The sequence below is a fragment of the Artemia sp. Qi Xiang Cuo genome, chromosome 12, assembly GCF_049724085.1.
Source record: "Artemia sp. Qi Xiang Cuo chromosome 12, ASM4972408v1, whole genome shotgun sequence".
Lineage (NCBI taxonomy): Eukaryota > Metazoa > Arthropoda > Branchiopoda > Anostraca > Artemiidae > Artemia > Artemia sp. Qi Xiang Cuo.
In genome coordinates, this window is record NC_142805.1 from 20,320,958 (window position 1) to 20,343,188 (window position 22,231).

At 32.7% G+C, this 22,231-nt stretch overlaps 1 protein-coding gene across 1 annotated transcript in view; it reads left to right on the top strand.

Annotated features, from left to right (window-relative positions):
* LOC148945882 (protein hobbit-like) overlaps nucleotides 1-22,231 on the top strand; it is a 192,442-nt gene that overhangs the window by 3,072 nt on the left and 167,139 nt on the right. Inside the window, 4 exon segments of the mRNA XM_089097541.1 lie at nucleotides 3-129; nucleotides 3,508-3,684; nucleotides 14,806-15,054; nucleotides 20,147-20,308. Of these exon segments, the coding sequence (XP_088953667.1) occupies nucleotides 3-129; nucleotides 3,508-3,684; nucleotides 14,806-15,054; nucleotides 20,147-20,308 (715 nt within the window).

Sequence of the window (22,231 nt, forward strand, 5' to 3'; positions counted from 1 at the left end):
AGGTGTGTTCCCTATTTATTGTCCAAGGTGATTTCTTTTTTCTTAAAAGTGGATGTAACTATCCATGGCATACAATACTGGGGACCAAAACTTAAGCATGTTGAAGTAAGACTACGAGATCATGATATTGTAAGTATATATTTTCACATTAAATTATCTGGCTCTTGAATGCATGGATAAATAACAACAAAGGCCACGTTGCCTTTTCATCATAAAAACAAGTAAAACAACAGGCCATATACCTAAGACATTAAAATTTGGTTAAACCTTAAGAATATTTCGGCCCTATATGCAGGAGCCATCCTCAGCAAACTACGCATCTAAATAAGATGAAATGGGATCTTTAAAACTAAAAATGGAAAATTAAAACAATCCCAGAATCATCGCTTCCACGAAGCTCAACCTCGACTCAACTGGTAGAACTTTGTTGAATTAATGATTCTGAAACCATTTTAATTTTTCCAATTTCAGTTTTAAAGATTTGGTTTTATTGTAAGTTTTATTTTATTTATGTATACGTAGTTTGCTGAGGGCTGCTCTTGGCTATAGAGCCTGAAATATTCTTAATGTTTAAAAAAATTTCATTGTCTTAGGTAAATTCCCTATTTTACTTGTTGGGGTATTTAGATAAGGTGTTTAGGTTTTGATTATGTAAGTGTATATGAGGTATCTAGATGGGGTGACTGAAATTAATTAAAAGAAAATCTGGTAACGCTTTGAAAACTGCGACTACAGCTACTACTTTTGCTACTTGCAATTCGTAGTTAGCAGAATAAAGGAGAAGAAGGATAAAATCATTTATTCTGGTACTAGTTGCATTGGCATTTATTCTGGTTGCATTGGCGGTAATTGGGTAATTTACATTACGTTAATTATAACTTTTTAAGCTTCAACAAGTCCTATCAGACTAGGGTAACGTAAAAATCTGTGAAACCAACATAATCATTGTCTGAATTAATAACAATCATCAAATTTATTGAAAAATGTGGAATGGAGAAGCAGATTTAAGCTTTGCTCAATTGTGGAAAGCTTTCTGGGAAAAGTTATAGTGACTGTTATAGTGAATTTTTTATTAAGGAGCAAACTTGCGCAGCATAAAGTTCTAGCCTACATAAAATTCGATTTTGCTTCGCAATGCGTACGCAAAGGACGAGATTTTCTCGCAAAAATGTCAATTCTTTTAATTCTTTAGGGGGACGAAATGCAATCTAGGGGGAAGAGTTTTTCCTTTTTACAGTTTACCAATGAATAATACCAAAACATGTATTTTTTTTTACTTGAAATAAACCAGAAAAGGTGCTTTTCAAAATCTGGGAGTGGGGCTAGAAAATCTTGGTGGATAGCAGAGCCCCTCCTCCTCTGGTTGATTATGTTGCAGGAAAGTCTTAAGTTACGATTGTGTGCAAGGTCCTATGTTGTAATGTGAAAGGACCCTTAACCTTGTATTCTCAGTGATTCTTTTACATAGAGTTATGCTTGTGAAAATAAACTTGGTTTGTAGGATATAGTTGTAGAACAGCACTTAAAACTGTATAGCACAGAACAGAACCTAAAACTGTGGGTCCCGACTTCTTAAATCTTTCATAACAGTATTATGCTTAGAAAATATATTTACTGGAAATTTCTCTTTTGAGAACTAACTGCACAAGAATGTCCATGAAGGGTGACATCTTTATCAAACCAGAAACGTTTAATTTTGTAATTTCACTCGTATTTTTCAAGAAAATGTGATATAACCATCTATAATAATCTAACTATATTTTTTTTTTGCCTGAAAACCCTTTAGAAATCTTATTAGTTTAGTTAATAAAAATTGATGGATTGAAACTTATATATTGGTAGTGGCCTGTGCTTTACCTAATTTTCTTCAAGGCGACAAATCTATGCTTCCACTATCTCCAAATTTTTGGGGTTTTCCCGAATTACTCTGAAGGAAATTTTGCTCTCCAACCTCTTCCAAAATTGACAATTAGCACGCATATCATTTTACCGTTCGCGTATTTCCAAACGTTGATTTTCCAGCGGAATTGGGAAAACTCAATAGTCTTTCAGGGAAGCCAAAAAAAAACGAGGTTAGAAGAAGAAGTGCCGAAGACACGCGATTGGTAACTGCCAAGGTTTTAAATATTTAAAAAAAATGTAGGTTTATCATGTCTTCAACTCAAATACTGGAAATGTCTTGTTCTTAGGGCTAATTATTCTCATTGGATTGAAATCAAGCTTACGTTTTATCTGTAATTGCATATTTTGTAACCGAGTCACCTGTTCTTCTAAGAACACATGGTGGACACACCTTTTTATAAGTCAATGTATAGCTATTTTTAAACACTTTTTTAATGTTCGTATGGGGGAGGAGAAATATTCAAAATTAAAGTCTTCGAAAATCGAAGTTTGAGGATCTATGTGCAGTCTCGAGGTGAAATACTCGTAAAACAAATCCATTTAGTTTAAACTGCTAGATTATGTGTAAAGAACAAAAGTTTATATAGATTTTTCCAGGATTAAATAGGATTGATAACACTAGAATCATCATGTTTGAACTGTTATATTAACGTTTTGCATATGGCGCTTTCGTGCTTCCACTGCTTTCGCATCCCACCTTAGAAGGTTGACCCACTAGATAGACTTAGCTATATTTTTCATTTTAAATTATTGTTAAGATTTAACATACAGTATAAAGAGTGAAGTGGAAATGTTCCAAAAATGTTTTTTAAAGAATTCTTATATCTCCAAAAGCACGAAAAATTTAGTTTTTTCTTTTTTTTTCACTTTTTTTTACTAGCAGAAAAACACTTTTTTTTTAATTCTTAGTATATTTTGAGGTAAAAACGTTAAAAAAACGATGGAAGTAAAATAGTTCCTTATCTTTTCTTCTTTTTATTTTTTTTTTTTGCATATCATGGTTGAAACTCTTCTAACAGAAAGTGAAAATGGTGTTTTGAGGGCAACCTCTGCTGGAAATATCTTTCAAGCACTGTCTGAAAAATTTGTGATAGGCCTACTTACCAGGTGGAGGCTTTAATCCTCAACTGCCGTTGAGTGAGTCTGTGCATACTATAATGTTTATCTATATATTTAATCTGCGTTAGGTAATGACATATTTCATTTGTTAGAACCAAATATTATTTATTCGTGAAAATACCTTGTTGGTTTTGAGAGAGAGGGGGAAATATATGCATAATTCTATTAAATACTTAAGGGGATGTGGTCTAATTTACCCAATCCTATTTTGAAGCAAATCGACTAAACACGGATCAGTGTTTCCAATTCTGCTGTTCTCTGGCTGAAAGCCGGTCAAAGCTATTTTTGGCTTTGATTTTTTGGGAATTATTATATATAAGGTACAATACTATTTATTTAATTAATATAATTTAATTAATTACATAATTCAATTTAGTTATAAATTTAATTAACATAATATTCGATAATTATAATTTAATTATTGAGATTATAAAATTATTATATTATATACTATTAATAATAACATAATATTATTATAAATTTTAGCTGATAGATGTTATTGGAGTTACAAGCAGTCTCTTCCATATAGATGCCGAACGTTTAATTTCAGTGGTTGTAGAAGGTATGGACATAAACCAGAGAAAGCTATCATCATCAGTACGTCCAAAAACGTCAGAGCCCAAAATTGAAAAGCTGTTCACTGTCCTGAATTCCCTAGTACAGGTAATCTAGTTTATTCGCCAATCGACAATTTCTGAAATCGGAGTGTCAAGTCCATAAAACTCAATCAGGAATATCATATACTTTTGAGTATCTTGAATTTGCTTACACAATGATCAAAGGTCCAATCCACAATTTCTGAAATCAGATTGTTTAAGTCCATAAAACTCAATAAGAAATGTCATATACTTTTGAGTATCTTGAATTTGCTTACACAATGATCAAAGGTCCAATCTACAATTTCTGAAATTAGATTAAGTCCATAAAACTCAATCAGGAATGTTATATACTTTTGCGTATCTTGAATTTGCTTACACAATGATTAAAGGTCCAATCCACAATTTCTGAAATCAGATTGTTTAAGTCCATAAAAGTCAATCAGGAATGCCATATGCTTTTGAGTATCTTCAATTTGCTTACACGATGGTCAAAGGTCCAATTCACAATTTCTGAAATCAGATTGTTTAAGTCCATAAAAGTCAATCAGGAATGTCATATATTTTTGATTAACTTGAATTTGCTTACACAATGATCAAAGGTCCAATCCACAATTTCTGAAATCAGATTGTTTAAGTCCATAAAACTCAATCAGGAATGTCATATACTTTTGAGTATCTTGAATTTGCTTACACAATGATTAAAGGTCCAATCAACAATTTCTGAAATAAATGCATAAAACTCAATCAGGAATGTCATATACTTTGGGTATCTTGAATTTTCTTACGCAATGATCAAAGGTCCAATCCACAATTTCTGAAATCAGATTGTTTAAGTCCATAAAACTCAATCAGGAATGTCATATACTTTTGAGCATCTTGAATTTGCTTGCACAATGATTAAAGGTCCAATCAACAATTTCTGAAATAAATGCATAAAACTCAATCAGGAATGTCATATACTTTGGGTATCTTGAATTTTCTTACACAATGATCAAAGGTCCAATCCACAATTTCTGAAATCAGATTGTTTAAGTCCATAAAACTCAATCAGGAATGTCATATACTTTTGAGCATCTTGAATTTGCTTAATGAATTTTATCATAAATTCAGTCAAGGAGCTTTCAATTTCGCTCTTCAGTCATTTGACTTTCAGATGGCTTACGATTGACATTCAATGAAAGAAATATGTTCTATATTCTTCTGTACCAGTAATCTATTTTATCAGTTTATAGTTTCACAGTAATTAAGTTAAAAAAGCATAATGAAGAAAATGACCAATATTTTGAGTATGTTCAATGTGTTTAAGCAAATTTTAGTATTAATTCAGTCAAATAGGTTTTTAATCTGTTATTCGATTGCAAAATATGTTCTGAATTCCTTATTGGTGATTTTTTATCAATATGGCATTTTTTTTTTTTTATTATTAACAAATGGGTCACAAAAAAAAACAACACACAGATCTCCATATAATGCTAACGAAACGAAACTGCATATAATACCAACAATATCAAAATAGGTCCCGACGCATATTAGCGTGTTTGCGATGACCCAAAAAAAGGAACACTTCAACTACTTATACACTAATACACTTCCTCGGGGAAATAAGACTCTGACTCCTCCGCCCCCACCCCTACTAAACAATTAATAAACATTCAAAGGATAAAATTTTTTTTTTTTTTTTTTTTTTTTTACAGGGAACTTAAAGGAATCCCACACTCATACTCTATGATTCATCATGCTTCCTTTCATATACCATCAATTACCTCAATCAACACTCAAGAAAATTCTTCTGTTTTAACATTCACAAGCATATACTCACCATATACTCACTCCCAGATCAATCACCTAATCCGTGTCTACAATACTGGTTAAAACAAATACATCGCAAAGAAGCACGAAATTCCTCAAGAACCTTCTTACCTTTTACTTCTGCCGGAAGCCTGTTCCATACTTCAGGACCAATATACCTAATAGAATATTTAGATCTGGTAGTAAGTGGAACCGGCGTTCTAACTGATTCAACATTTCTAGTTTCATAACTATGGTCCCTTTCGTTATAAAGTTCCGAAAAACATGAAGGTAACAAATTAGAAAAAAAAAATTATACATAAACAAATTTATATAAAATTTAACCAAACCAAAGAATGGTAAAATTTTTAATTGGTGATACCTCGATCTTACCGAATTCTGGGACAAGTCATTGGTCAAAACTCTTACAGCTTTATTTTGTAACACACTGAGCGGATACAAATGGCTAGTGAACGTCGACGACCAAACTGTAACACAGTACAGCAAATATGGATGAATAAGAGAAAATATAACATTCTAATAACCTTTTTGGGGAAAAAAATTTTCAGCTTCCGCAGAGTTCTAACATTTTGGCTAATTTAGTACTTATAAATGCCATATGATCTTTAAAACTTAGGCATTCATCTATCATTACACCAAGATACCTAACAGTACTTGTCGGTTTTATACTTCCATTTTCTAACTTAATTTCTTCAATCGATGGACAGTAATTTGCACTTCTGCCATATAACATAAACTTTGTTTTCTTCTAATTAATAAGCAGTTTGTTCACTCGCATCCACCTCTCGATTATCACCATTCCTTGTTTCATGCCATTTTTCAAATCCGCTTCTGTTTTCGCAGCCATTGTAAATTGAGTATCATCAGCAAAACTTGGAAGCATTGCTCGCACCGGACCATCAGTGTACCTTAGTGTTAACAGTTGCTGGATACCTACATTTAGATTGTTCATTTATACGAGAAATAATAGAAAACATAACACAGACCCTTGTGGAACACTGCACTTTACTGCTATTTCTCCTGGTCGGACGGTACCCATCCTTACTCTTTGCGTTCTTCCTTCAAGAAATGAAGCAATCAATTTCAGACTTTGAAAACGAATTCCAGCATTTTCAAGCCTAGCCAATAAAATCTTATGATCAACACAGTCAAAAGCCTTCATAATATCTACAAAAATTGAACCCACCTTTAAACCTGAATCTAAGTAATCGTTAACAAATGTTGTCAAAAATAATAAAGCATGCTCTGTTGACATATTTTTTCTAAAACCCAATTGACTAGAGTGAAAAAACATCTTTTTTCAAAATAATCCATCAGTCGTCTATAAATCAATTTCTCAAAAATACGAGAAATCACCGGAAGTAGAGATATCGGACGGTAGTTGTTCATATCTTCCTTATCACCTCCTTTATACAGAGGAATAACCAAAGCACTTTTCAAGCAATTAGGGTACACTTCAAATTCAAAACATTGATTAAAAAGGTACAACAGATGACTACATATAATTGGGTAAATTTTTAGAACTATTTGAAAGGTTATAAAGTCCATTCCAGCTGCTGATTTTTTCATACTTTTTAAGATATCCTCAAGTTCACGCGATCTCATTGGTTGAAGATAAATGGTTGTATCACTTGCTTCAGGAAGAAAATTCTGGTATATACCATCACCATTTATGCACTCCACAGATGTCGATATTCTTAGACCTAATTCTGAAAAGTGGGTACACAAGTTATTGGCTACACCACTATCCGACTCGCACGGCAAATTACTAGGAGTTATTGGTTCATTATTTGGGCTTATTACCGACTTAATCAGTTGCCAAGTTTTAGCCGGGCTTCCTTCATAATCTTTAAATTTCTGTGCATAGTAATCCATTTTTTCTTTTCTTAAAAGACCTTTTAATTTTCTATTAAATTTTCTATAATGTTCTTTATCAGATGCTGAACCTTGAGTTGCGCACCTTCTATACATCATTTGCCTTTTTCCATTGAGGCTAGTAATCCTTTTGTAATCAAAGGTTTAATTGGCAATTTATATCTTTGCTTTGTCGCTTTAAACTCCAAACACTCTTGAAATAGTAATTGTATTTTTTCATACCATTTACCAAATTTGGTATCAATACCTTTACTATCCTGAAGAAAATCAAAATCTGCGCTTTTAAGCTTCCGCTTAAACTTCAAAAGCACATTTCCATCCACATAAGGCAACTTTGGTACTCTTTTATTCTTGGGTTTTGAACCAAATATTCCAGGTACAGATTATTGCAACCCCAAAATGATCAGATACACTATTAATAACTACTGTGAGGCATAAATAATTGATATTTACAAAAATACTATCAATTATAGACTCTGAAGTTTCTGTCACTCGTGTGCATATGTTAATTGTAGGATAAAAACCAAAACTTAACATTGTGTTAACAAAATGGCTTACCATACTATTTCTATCAAACACATTTAAATCAATATTAAAATCCCCACATATAAAACATGGTATTCTTGAACTTGGTAACTTTCCCAAAAATTCATCGATCCGTTCGATAAACTCCTCAACATTACCTGAAGGTGGTCTATTGGATTACTACAACCATAAACTTATTATTTGCATTACCCACATCAAGAACAATAGACTCAAATTTCATTTCATAATTTACCGCTAAATCCGACCTAATCCGTACACTGAAACCGCTTTTTACATATATAGCTAAACCACCACGTTGGTGTAGTACCCTATTTTGCACAAACATATTATAACCTTCTATTTCTGATAAAGTAGAAGTATAATCCTTAAGCCAAGTGGTCAATTACTCAGTGGTCAATATATTTTGTATTCCCTAATGCTTGTTATCTGTCTTATTCGACTTTTGATAGTTTCGGAAATTAGATTGACTGAGGTCATAAAACAAAATCGGGGAAGTAAGAGATATTTTTGAATGTTAATTAAAACAACTTTTTCTACAAAATAAGTTTTTCAAAGAAAGGTAAAGAACTCCATTGAACCAAAAATAGAGTCAAATAATCTACCAAGCGTAAAACTACCACAAATCAGCATCGATAAATAAATGAAACGCAAACCAAACAGAAATTACAATAAATAACCGAGACAAACTCAAAAAAAGCAGAAATTAACATGAGTAGGGCTCACAACCCCTGCGCCTTCTCAAGGCTGGAACATAATTTGTACTTTACTGAAAAAAAATAAATTTTTTTAACTTTTATAGCTTTAATAAATAAAAAACTATTAATATTTTAAGAAATAAATATCAGCATATGTATATTAAACTGACGATGCACATTCATTTGTATTTCTTTCAGTAAAGTGCAAATTTTCAGTTATGCTTGGTAGATTATTTATCTCTATTTTTGCTCGTTTTTGGTTTAGTGGAGTTCTTTACTTTTCTTTGAAAAACTTATTTTGTGGAAAAGTTGTTTTAATTAAACATAGTCCCTTTCAGGGAAAAAGAAAAAAGTTTTAATCTTTTCGGGTTTTTCTTTAGAATTTAGAGTTTGGCCTGCTATTTTATGCTGGAAAAACGTTTTCAGCAATTTTCAACCTCATACACCCTTTTAAAAATCTTGGCATTAATAGTAGTGTTTGATTTAGTTTTAAACTTCCTCTAGTTTACCTGAAAAATAAAATTTAATACCATTCTTCAAAATTTTTTATCTATGCTCTTTGACAGCCGGGACATACTTATAGTCCTTTGGTTTAGTCACATTTTAAGAGCAGAAGTAGTAATAGAAGTAGCCCGGAAAGTTTGAACCTCATATCCTCAGTTATTCTTGGAATATTGCTGGGAGGACTTATTGGCAACAAGCATACACACAGTGCGTTTTGATTTAATGTTAAAGCAACATTTATTCTTTGAGCATAGCAGGTAAATTTTATAACTGGGGGGGGCTGACTTACCCAATAACCCTAGAAATATAGTTACTATACCGTTTAGCTATGCTGAACAAAACCGTAGTCTTAAAATTTTGATTGGAAGTGTTTGGAAAATTATGGGCTAAAGAGGAGGGCTGGTTGCCCTCCAACCACTTTTGACTCTTTAAAAGGGCACTAGAACTTATAATTTCCTTTGAAATTAGCTCATTTAGAATATCAATGATATTACTAGCTATGATAAAGCAGTGCTGCCTATGATGTTTTTTATATCCGCTTTTAGTACCTCCATGCATATCGTTTTTTTCGTTTTATTGAAACTTCCCCTAAACGTTCCCAAAAAGTTCAACTTAATACGCTTAGTGTCATTAAGTTCAAGTTCCATTTATTTCTGTAAAATAACAATAACAAAAGCACTATCCCAAAGGGCTATATGGCCCGTTATTTGGAAAACGACATAGAGTAAATAAATAATGTTAAAACTTGGCATAAACATCCTAAACAACGTCTAAATATAAATCTGTAAATAAGAGAAATCAACTCACCGACAGTATTAGTACTCAACCTAATACAATTAGCCAATACTATGACATTGTCGGTATGTCATTTTGATAACCTATATATTCATGTACTTCTTGAAATTTTCATCTTAAAGCTCTCAGCCTTAGAAGGATAGCCTTACTTGGAGCAATAATAATAGTAGTAGTAGAACTAGTAAGTGTGGCAGTGGTAATAGTATTAGTAGTAGTGTGTACATCATGCCTTTTGGTCAATTGAACTTCCCCTTTAAGTATTATCTGAAAATTATAATTAAACACACAAATTAATTTGAAAATATACTATTTTGACAATCTAAATGCACTAAAATGCTAGTGTCTAAATGCTAGTGTATTTGTTAGTTCAAATTTGCCATCAATATTCTTTCAAATTTACCGTCATAGACTTAGCCTTAATAGTACTAGTATCACAGTAGTTGCCGTGGTTGTAGGAGAAGTAGTTGCAGTGTTAGCTTTCTATTAGCAGTGATAGTAACAGCAGTAGCAGAAGAATTAATAGCTGTAGTAGCATCTGCATATTGCCTTTTGGGCAGTTGAACATCGCTTTCATGATGCCCTGCAAGTTTCACCTTAATACGGTAACCCGTCCCAAAACTGTTGCTGATGTGTGCTTGTGAACTGCTTTTGATATCCTTTTCATCTTAATACTCTAAGCCTTACAAGTTGTTGTAGTTGAAGTAGTAGTTGGAGTAATTTAGTTGAAGCAGTAGTATTAGTAAAAGTAGCAGTGGTAGTAGTGTTAGTAGTGACATGCATATATTACCTTTTTTTTCAATTCATCTTTCCCTTTAAGTATTCTCTGAAAGTTCCAACTTTATACCCAAATCCTTTATTGGGATACGCCCTTTTGAAGATCTGCATGCACATAGTGTGTTCTGATTTAGCTCAAATTCCTCCCAATATTTTATCAAATTTTCACCTTCATACGCGTAGCCTTATTTGTACTAGTAGCATAGTAGTAGTGGTCGTAGTAGGAACAGTAGTAGCAGGTACATTTTGTTGTTTGCTCAACTGAACATCCCACTCGTGATGCCCCTGCAGTGTCCTCTTGATACGATAAGCCGTTCCAAAAATATTGCTGATACGCCCGTATGGAGCAATCTGTAAGCACATAGTATCTTTTGATTTAGTTCAACTTTTGCCTCAACGTTTTCTCAGAGGTTTTTTTCAATGTCCTCAGCCTTAGTAGTACTCGCTACAAAAGTAGTAGTTTTAGCTATAGTAGTGGTAGTAGTGGTAGTAGTAGTAGTTATGGTAGCAGTACAAGCAGTGGTAGTTATAGTAGTAGTAGCGAATAACTACTGCTCGCTACAACTACTCGTTAATGAACTTCCGATTACCAAACCAATGACCCCCTCTGTAGTTTATCCGACCTTTCAACTACGCTGAACAAAGTGACTATCTCAAAATTTGATTGGATGTGTTTGGGGAAATGATGGATGTGTGGGGGAGCTATTTTCCCTCCAATCACTTTTGACTGTTAAAAGGGACGCTAGCCCTCTAAATTTCCAATCGAATGAGCCCCTTTCGAAGTTTCTGTGACAACTCCTTCTATACGAAGTGCCCTGGTAAACGAGAGATATTTTTGCATATCTCTCACTGCTTATGATTCTTCCTAATGCATTTTATAATAAATTCTGTTAGAAGTTGCGTTCAATTTGGATCTTTAATACCTTTACTTACAAATTATTTTCAATTGGCATTTGTTGTTTTGTTTTATTTTAGTACTTAATTTTTTTTCTTATATTCCGTAAGCGGGTTTATAATAAATTATTGTTATTATTATTCAATGCCAAAAATGTATTCTGAACTATCCAGTACATGTATTCTATTTTATTTGACAATTTATTGTTTTAGATTAAGGTCACTTTATTATTTAAGTTCATGAAACACCACATAATCGAGAAAATGACCGGTATTTTAAGTATGTTGAATATGTTTCAGGACATGTTAGTTTTAATTAGGCCAAATTGACTTTGAATTTGTCATCCGATGGCCAAAATGTGTTCTGAATCCCTTTATGAGGATTTTTTTTATGCATTTGGAATCCAATGGTTAATTTATTTTCTGAAGTCACTTTTTTGGATTCTCTAGCAGTGATAATCTAATTTATTTGACCATTACAAAAGTCATGTTAATTACGTTTGTGAAACACAATCGAGAAAATGGCTAATATTCCTGAGCATATTGTGTATGATTAAATAGTTTCTCATAAACTCAGTCAAAGCAGCTTTCAATTGGTCTTTCAGTGGCCAAAATTAACTCTAAATCTCCTATATCTTTCAATTTGGCTTTCAAATGCCGTTCATTTTTGTATTCAATGACTAAGCTATGTCTTAATTCCAAATTTCCTAATACTGGTAACCAGTTTTATTGAACGATTAATCGTTTCATAAGTCGCATTGAGGAGGTTAATAAAACATAACCCGGATAATTTAGAAAAAAGGTGCTTGTTGATTTTGATAAAAGTATATTCTTGATGGTATTTACTTTATGGATTCTTGGGTTTTTTAATATGCTTATGTTAATTATAGTATTAATTAAATTAAAATGGCTTTGAATTTGGCATTCAGTAGCCAAATAATTTTTGTTTTTTGGGTATTAATCCTTATTTCATATTCAGTCGACTAAGATGTAATGCCATCAAATGCTTTGACGCTGTAATCTGAAATAAGAAGCTTAAAGGCGATTTGATCAATTTGGTCCCTGTGACAGCTCATGGAATATTTATATATATACAACTTGTGTCGTGACTAGCAGAAGCGGTGGGGCTCTGTAGAGGGGTTGTGGTAAGATTAGTAATTAAAGTGGTTAATTAATATTAAAACCTAAATTAGTAATAATCTCCTTAGGATCAATTTGATAAAGTCCTTTGTTGTTCGTTATGGTGTATCTATTGATTATTATGCAGACTAAAATAACTAATTAACAACGACAAAAAAAATTACATTAAACGATTAAACGACAAAAAACAAAAACGACAAAAACATATGCTTTTGTAACATTTAGAAAAAAACAACACTTTCTGACGATAAGGTATTTTACAAGATAATTTAAATCACCACATCCCTCCTTGGGAAGTTATTTTAAATTGTTAATGATTATATTAGTTATTATCAAATTAGATTGTAAAATAAATTGAAAGTTGTATGAGCAATATTTCCTATAAAATCAATTCCAATAAGTTTTCCTTTATTTGTTACGATTAGTCTCTTTGCTTATGCATGTTCGTTGGAGGGATATGCACCTCCTCCTTTAAATTCAAACTAGTCTAAATTTTTTATTCAAATTGGCCCGCCAAATTGGTTTTTTTTTTTTTTTTGAATTTAGGTCCCTCTAAAAAAACGTGTACGTGCCTATACTTTTTAGTATCCTTGATTTGAAGGCATTTGCTGTAGTAAGTTTCTTCTTCCTATTTATTTTAAAACTTATGTTAGGTATATATGTGTATTGATTAATGAAATGCTAGGTCGAAATGAGTATACTGAGCCATCTAATGCTGCGCAACGATAACTTTAAGAAAATTAGATGTAAATAAGAAGTGAAAGTGGGCTTTTTCTTCATTAGTTAATCCTTGTTCCTTTTTTGTTGTTCTGTTTGAGGATCTACTAGGAACATATTAATTGCCTAAACCATTTTCAGAATATATCTTCCAAAATTTAAGGAGGGGGGGGGGGTAACAAATTTGTCACTTTTTGTCAGCTTTTTTCCAGACAAAATACGAAAAAAGCATTTTCAAAAAAAATTCCCAAAAACAAGATATTTCTTCAAAATCTAGGTGGGTGGGACAAAAAATTTACTTTCTCCCCGCCCCAATTGAGGTCTTGCTACGACATGTTCTATCTGAGGTGAGGGAAATTCCGGGGTAATGAAGTTGAAGGGTATCTGTGATTTTAAAGATATTTTTTTATATATATTATGTGTTCACAAACGTTAAAAAAGGAGCAAAGAAAGATGAAAATTGAAAAAGAGGGGGAAGAAAATCAATAATTGGTACCTTTTAGTGAACTTGATTTTATCTGTATATTTATTTAACTGCCTATTGCATGTTGCCAGATGTTGCATGATAAGTGCCGTTCAAGTCTTCTGTGACCTCCCGGCATTCTGGATATAATTTTGGTACACATTTGGGAGAAAAGATCTCTTATTAGTAGAGTTTATAATAAAAATAAACCAAATTAAAATAATGATGAAGTACTTGCGGAATATATATATATATATATATATATATATATATATATATATATATATATATATATATATATATATATATATATATATATATATATATATATATATATATATATATATATATATATAGATATAGATATATAGATATATTTCTCATAAAAGCCCCATGGGCCATGGATATTACAAATACAACAAAACACATAAAACATAATAAGTACAAACACTTTTGAAAATAACACTACAATAGAAAGCCCTCCCTATGTCTCATCCCCACACTCACGAAATTTCCCTAATTTTTAATATCCACTTTGTAGCTACTTCCTATCTAATTTTCTAAGCAACTTCTATGCATGACATCCCTCCCAAAAATTTATATATATAAATATATATATATATATATATATATATATATATATATATATATATATATATATATATATATATATATATATATATATATATATATATATATATATATATATATATATATATATATATATATATATTATGTTATTACTTAATGATATACGCGTTTAGCTATCAAAAAACCGCTATTCGAAACATTGTCTCCTCAATCCTCTCATTATGATCCATTGATCGGGTCCTCTTTTCGCTTGAGTGGATCTCGGGGCCTCTCTTTTTGCAAATACTATATTATTTTTCTAATCCTATATTTTAATGTAAGCACGATTATAATTATGCTAAAAATATTTGTTTGTGATAATTTAGGGCAAATTCACTTTCAGTTCATGAATTTATGTATTCGAGGGATTACAATCAAGACATTCCGGGAAAACATGTTTGTTTGTATTGAAGTGAAGAACTTTAACATAAATGGCAGCATATTGCACAATATGGAAATTTTTCTAAATGGAGCAGTGAACAAGATCAACGCTAGCATTTTCACTTCGTTTTCAGGGACCACAGCCCCGCTATTTACAATCGAGTCTGATATTAGTGTCAATTTGCTTATTGGATCTAGTAAGATATTGGAGGTAAGCATGATGTATGTGCATGTAAATACTAATTAGTAAATAAACTAATCAATAAAAAATAGTTTCATCAGCAAACTATTTAATTCCCTCTTAAATTACTACGGACAGTGAATATGAAATCGGAGTTTTCTTGTTAAATGGAAACTTCGCAGTCACATCTATCTTAAAAGATTAGGAAGAATCGGAAACTTTATTTCTATTGAAAAAAATTCCAAGTGCAATTCTGCAGTTTTTGGCAGTAGCGGGGGCCAAATCAAAAAAGAGAAACGTGGGGTGAAAATTGGCAACAAAACTAGTTAAAAACAAATGGCACCAAACAGTTGAAGAAATTGCCCTGTGAAGCTGCTGTCGTTTTTGCGAATCAACATATGGTTCATGTTTAGTTTTATTTTTTAAAGCGTTTTCAAATTAGACAGATAGGTTTAACAACAATATTTTTAAGATTAAATTTAGCAACACTGATGAAAATATATCACACTCCTAAAAAACTTCGCAATTTTAAGACAATCGAAAGAAATAAAAAATGCTGCTTAGAGGTATATGCTGGTTATTTAACAATCTTGTCTGATATAACTTTACTTATCGGTTTTATTAAAATATTGGAGGCAATTATGAAGTTTATCTCTACAACAATTGTCATTAAACCAAACGGAACTAGCTAAATGAATAAAACTAGGGATCGATCGATATATCAGTTATCTGCCGATATGTATATATTATTTTTATGTGCAAATTGTCCAGAAGATGGCATAAGATTCCCTCTGGTAATTTTTGTTTGTCCAGTCCTACGGGGCGGAGTCATTAAACCAAACGGAACTAGCTAAATGAATAAAACTAGGGACCGACCGATATATCGGTTATCCGCCGATATGTAAATATTTTTTTTATGTGCAAATTGTCCAAAAGATGGCATAAGATTCCTTCTTGTAATTTTTGCTTCTCCAGTCCTACAGGGCGGAGTTACAAGCTAAGTATCTCCATAGTTGAGAGAGCAGCAGAGGTTATCAAGTGAAATCAAAGTATATTTGTTGTCAATACTTGTCAATACACTTTGCAGCAATGCTCTAAATGTATGGTGACTTCAAGAACGTACATTTTCTACCAAAACAACTAAAAAGAATACTATAAACCATACATATCTGTTCAGTGAATGTCTACTTGCGTGTGTGAATTGATCCAAGATTCAATCGGTTAAAACCATGATATCCAGGCAGGGGCACAGCTAAGGGGGAGAGGGGATGTTGTACGGGGGAGAGGGGGGGACCAAGGTGTTGATGCCGCGTGTCAACACCTCGAAAAATTTAACCTATTTACCTTGGATATTTAGCTTGTGTTTCCACATTTGTTGACATACTGGGCGATTTTTTTGACACATTCTTTAAATTCCTCCTCCAAACTTCAAACTCTAGCAGCACCTCTGTATCCAGTGTGCATAGCATGGAAGCCATGAATTCTTTAATAAGAGACTATATCAAATAAATGGAGGCATCCAGGTTCATTCCCGCGCGGTGCAAGGAAACAAACTTCAGAATTCGAATTGTAATTTTTTTATTTTAGTTCTTTTTTTTTTTTATTTATTTTTAATTATAATTCTTTTGAAGAATAATATGGTCATAATGAATAGTTCAAAGATTGATTTTTCGCCCATTGTTTAGGTGCTCATTGATATAAGCAAACAAACAAGAATTGTTGTTGGTCTTATTTTAAAAATTTTTGACTTTTTTTCTTAAATTTCTCTCATCGAAGGGCCCCCTCCCACGCCTTTTTCCCAAAGAACATCTGAGCAAAATTTCAAGGTAGCTATTTATTTCCAAGTAGTCCAAAGGTTAAGTAACTATAACTCTGAGGCTGACATAACCCCCATAACCACCAGGACAAGGACTGTAAGTTGTGCAAGCTGCCAATGCCCATTGTTCATGTATTGTTTTTTCTATAGGGAAAAGGGGTAATTTTGATCCTTGGTATTCAAAAAGTGTCAGGTTGTTAAGATGAAACTTTTAAGGAAATGTTGAGAGAGATGTTGAATGAAATGAAAACACACTTTATGTATGTTGGTTGTCAAAGAGGTGTATAAAGAATATGCAAGGAAAGGCTGATAGTGTTAAGTTAAAGCTTTCAAGGTATGCTGAGGGGAATGTTGATGACTGGTTGGAGGGTGGTTGGACATTATGCAGTATGCCCATTGTTTACATGCAGGATTTATCACTGGAAAAAGTGTGAATGTTTGATGTTGGATGTGTCTGAAAAGGCTAAAGATATTAAGAAAAAACTTTGGGGAATGTTGAGGGGTAAATTAAACTAAATTGAAAGACGCTGTGTGCGTCCAGTTTGTCAAAAAAAGGGTATATCAAAAAGGTGAATATCAGGACAGGTTGAGAGGGATGTTTAAAATTTGTCCAAGTGCAACCAGCACGCCCTATCTAGCTGTCACTCCCAAAACATATGCAATCGAAATTTTGTAATAGACATCTTGTTCAAGACAGGCAAAAGGTCAAATAACTATGCCTCCGGGGATGAAATAACCCCCTGCAGCCTCGGGGACAAGGATTGTAAGTTATACAAGTTGCCCATTGTTAACATGTAAGGTTTTTGTTGAAAAAGGGGGAGGCATTATTGATCCTGGATTTTCCAAAAGAGTTATGGTTTTTATTGGGAAAGGGTAGGGGGCATTTTAGATCCTGTATTTTCGAAAAGATCTATTGCTGCTGCCATTGTTACTAATATATCACTATTACTGCTTCTATTGTTTCTACTACTACCACTACTACTATGATACCAGTGCAATTAAAATTACGGGTATGAAGGTGAAAATTTGACAGAATATTAAAGAGGAATTTGAGCTAAATGGAAACACACTTTTGGGATTCAGATTGTCAAAAGAGTGCATCTAAAGAATGGATTTGGGTATTAAATTGGAACTTTCAGAGAATGCTTAAAGGAGAAGAACTGTTGACAAAAAGCTAACATGCGTATCCCGCTACTAACACTGCTACCACTGCTATTCTTACTAATATTACTACTGCTACTAATCAACTCCAACTACTGCTTCAATTGTAGATTATTATTGGTGTTTTTTCTTATCATCACTGTTCTGCACTAGCCTAAATGATATAAGCTATTCGTTTAAAACTATAGTAGTCGGTTCATGTTCGCACTGAGACCTAAAAAACAATATGATGCTACAATTGTAGTAATTAGTTAATTTTAGAGTATTAAGACTTAAAATGTTTAAATATAGAGCAAAAACATAACTATCAAAAATAATTAAGACTTTAAGGAATAGATATCACCATATGTATTTTAAAGTTACAATGCATATTCATTTGTATTTTTTTTTTCAGTAAAGTGTAAATTATGTTCTGGCCTTGAGAAGGCATAGGGGTTTTGAGCCCTATTCATGTTGACTCGGGTTATATATTGTAATTTCTGTTTGTTTTGGGTTCAATTTTTTTATTGATGGTGATTTGTGTTGGTTGTAAGCTTTGTAGATTGTTTGTTTTTATTTCTGTTCATTTTTGGTTTAATGGAGTTCTTTACTTTTCTTTGAAAAACTGATTTCATGGAAAAAGTTTTTAAATTAATGTCTGGTCATTTTTAATTGACACTGACACTTTAATTGACTTTTTTAATTTGATTAGTTAAATTGTCTTTTAATTAGTTCAACATGTCCAGCAACAAGCCACGTAAGTTTCAACTTCACAGACAAAACTGTTCCCAATATATTCCTGATATGCCATTTTGACAGCCTGGATACAGACGGCTTGTTGTGATTCAGTTCCCCCTTTAAAACTTCCCCTCTTCCCCCCTTAAAAATTCCTAGAAAATTTCACCTTTATTCTCTTAGGCATAGTTGTAAAAGCAGTCATAGTAATTAGTAGTACTAGTAGTAGCATTAATAGTAATAGCACTAGTACTAGTAGCAGCAGTGGCATTAAAATATTGCCTTTTGGTCAGTTGAATATCCCTCTCAACAAGTCCTGGAAGTATCAACCTATTACAATTTGCCATTGCTACGACATCGCCGATATTTCCTTTTGTTAACCTGTATATTCATATATTTCTTAAAATTTCCACCTTAATGCTGTTAGCCTTACAAGTATTTGTAATAGAAGTAGTAGTTGGATTGATAGTAATAGCAAAATATCAGCATTGCAGCACGTGTCTTCAATCTTCCCAATATTGTGTTTTGTTTGGGGTGTTGCTTGTTCTTGTTCAGCCCTCCTTCAAACAACCATGTGAGCTCGGCAGATTTTCTGTCGTTATGCGTCAAATTTTCAAATGGCACTGGAAAATATACTATCTTTTCTTTTGAGGCACAATTTGCTTGTTTTGTCTCAGGCCTTCTTCAAACCAACTGACTGGGTCACAAATCTTTCTCCTGATAAGAAAAGGTTTTCACCATCATACGATTCCAATCACAACTCTGCTAAGAAAAAAAAAAAAAAAAAAAAAAAAAAAAAAAAAACACCTAGTAAAAAAAACTACTTTGATGACAAAATTGTCGTACAGTTTGCTATCCATGCATATAAGTGAAGTATGGGCGTCCATAAGTGGAAGGGGGCGACCCCTCCCCTGGCTGAATGACACTGTATTATATTTCTATATTTTTGTTTCGATGTTTTCATTATACAGCATTGGAAGTGCCGATTAGACCCGGTAAGACCCCTTCCCCCTAAGATTTAGATTATGGGCGCCCATGGGGAAAGGGGCGCGAATTTGAAGGAAAGTCTCTGGAAAATGCAATAAAATATACTAATTCAGAAAAATCATTAAAAGCTCAGGGGGAGGGTGATCCTGAGAACTCCTTCTAGTGTGCAGGCATATCCTCTCCATTTAAAGCGAAAAGAATTGCCTCATAGAATAAACAAGCCCTAATCTCAAATACTGATAATTGTCTAGTTTGAATAATGCCGTAGCCATGTTTTTGTTTAGGGGGGAGGACTACAAAAAATTTTAAAACGAGTCCGACGCTTGTTTTTGTGTTACGTTTTTGTTACGTTTGTACGAGTTGGATAAAATTTTGGAGAGGACTTCAAACCCGCCTCCATCCCTTAGATACAACCTTTAGTTTGAACTCTCATTTTTTTTTTAGTCTGTCGCATTGACTGTTCAATCACCGTGCGTGATTTTGAGTGATAAGCTGTTTTCAGAATACCAAGCCTTCAATTCTGGACTATTAAAAGGATCAGACAATAAAATGGTAATGAATTACGGGTCGAATTCCCAAGCAGTAATGACGAAATTTTTGCCCAAGGTTGGTTTTTACTTACTAATGGAAGGGTAATGATGTAATTTACTTGTTACATTTTTACGTTTTTCTAGTAATATATTATTGACGTCTTTTTTATCATCATTCATCGACAAAGTGTTGTCAGTTATCGGTGATTTTTGGGAATTGGTGATCGGCGATATGTGGCTCACTAAGAACCACTATGTGGCTAACCAAAACTGTCTTAGTGGCGTTTTTTTTCTCAACACTTTTAGGCAAACTACTACCAGCTATCAGCAAATCTTGGAGTGCTAGCGGTCGCTGGTAAGCTGCTCACTGAGAATATCTAATTTCGGGTAGTTAAAAATTAGATGGTAATGTGGATTGTATAGAAATTTGCAGGTTTAGAATATTTACAGTGCGCGCACTTTACAATTGTATATCTTTTTTGAATTTTAGTAATGGACCTGTTACTGGAAGCCTACTATTTCAACGTCGCAATCTTATTAACATATTTTTATCTTCTGTTATTGATGAACCATCCTTTATTATTTGTAGTTTTTAGGAGTTATACTGGCTGTTGACATGGGGTTTACTGAGAACGTCTACTTTGAGGAAATTAAAACTTGTTGGCAATATTGTCTTGTGCAGTAATTGTAATTTTTCAAAATTTCTAGTTTCTGTGCTTTACAATTGTATACCCTTCCTGAACCTTGGCAGACTATAAGTCAAATTATCTTTATTTAAAGTCAAAACCAAGCTCCTAGATGCTGGTGAGTGGTGCATTACCTTGATGGTACAGTCTCTTTACTTTAATTTAGCGGTATAAAAACCAACACCTTTATAGATGCTGATAGCTTGTTTACCATCTTGTGTCAAAATACGGCTATATACACCTTAATGACATACTACAATTGTGCATTTCTGGTGAGATTTTCTCGGTAAATTTGTATCACACCTTCAGAACGAGGAGATTCAAGTTCGGCCAGCTGGTCTGGAGAAATATAGTAGCTTGCGCTTTTATAGCCAGATTAAATAAGCGTATGATGGGGATACTTTTGAATTGCATATACCGTGGACGATCGTTAAGCGTTGACTGCAGTCGTGGGCAGATTGTATACCCCCGCTTAAGGGACACTGGAAGTTATATGATGGGGTTTTCTGAGAAGGTAGGTGTGCTTGCCCCCTCTGTGGGGAGGCTGGAGATCGGCAGAAACATTTTATGAGTAGATGTCCGAGTTTGACAACTTTAAGTGATAATTTCTTTATAGAGGATGTACTGCTGCTCCCAGATATTTTAAGGTTGATTTTGAGAGACTTAATTATTACCATGGCCCACCATGGGATATATATATATATATATATATATATATATATATATATATATATATATATATATATATATATATATATATATATATATATATATATATATATATATATATATATATATATATATATATATAAATATATATATATATATATATATATATATATATATATATATATATATATATATATATATATATATATATATATATATATATATATAAATATATATATATATACAGAAAATGAGATGGAAGCGTGGAAGGGAGCGACTTATATTTTTTGGGTGCTGCTTTTTTTTTGTGTGTTTGTTTTTGTGTTTATGGTCCCTTTGCTATTGAATGCAGGTATTTATGCATATGCGTATTTTTCTTGAAGTAGATAAAAAGTAGAAGCATCTATATTTAAAGTCAAGACCCTATTTGTAGGTGCCTATAAATGGTATTTCACTAATTCTATTATAGTGGTACAAAAGCCAAATTCTTTTATAGGTGCCACCTTATATACCAACTTATTTCAAAATAGGTAATATATCCCTCACTGGCATGCGACCTTTTCACTATTATTATCTTTTCTATTATATGCCACCAGAACGGCAAGTCCTTTTTTAGTGAAAGGCTAAGTTTTGGCAGTCATTTT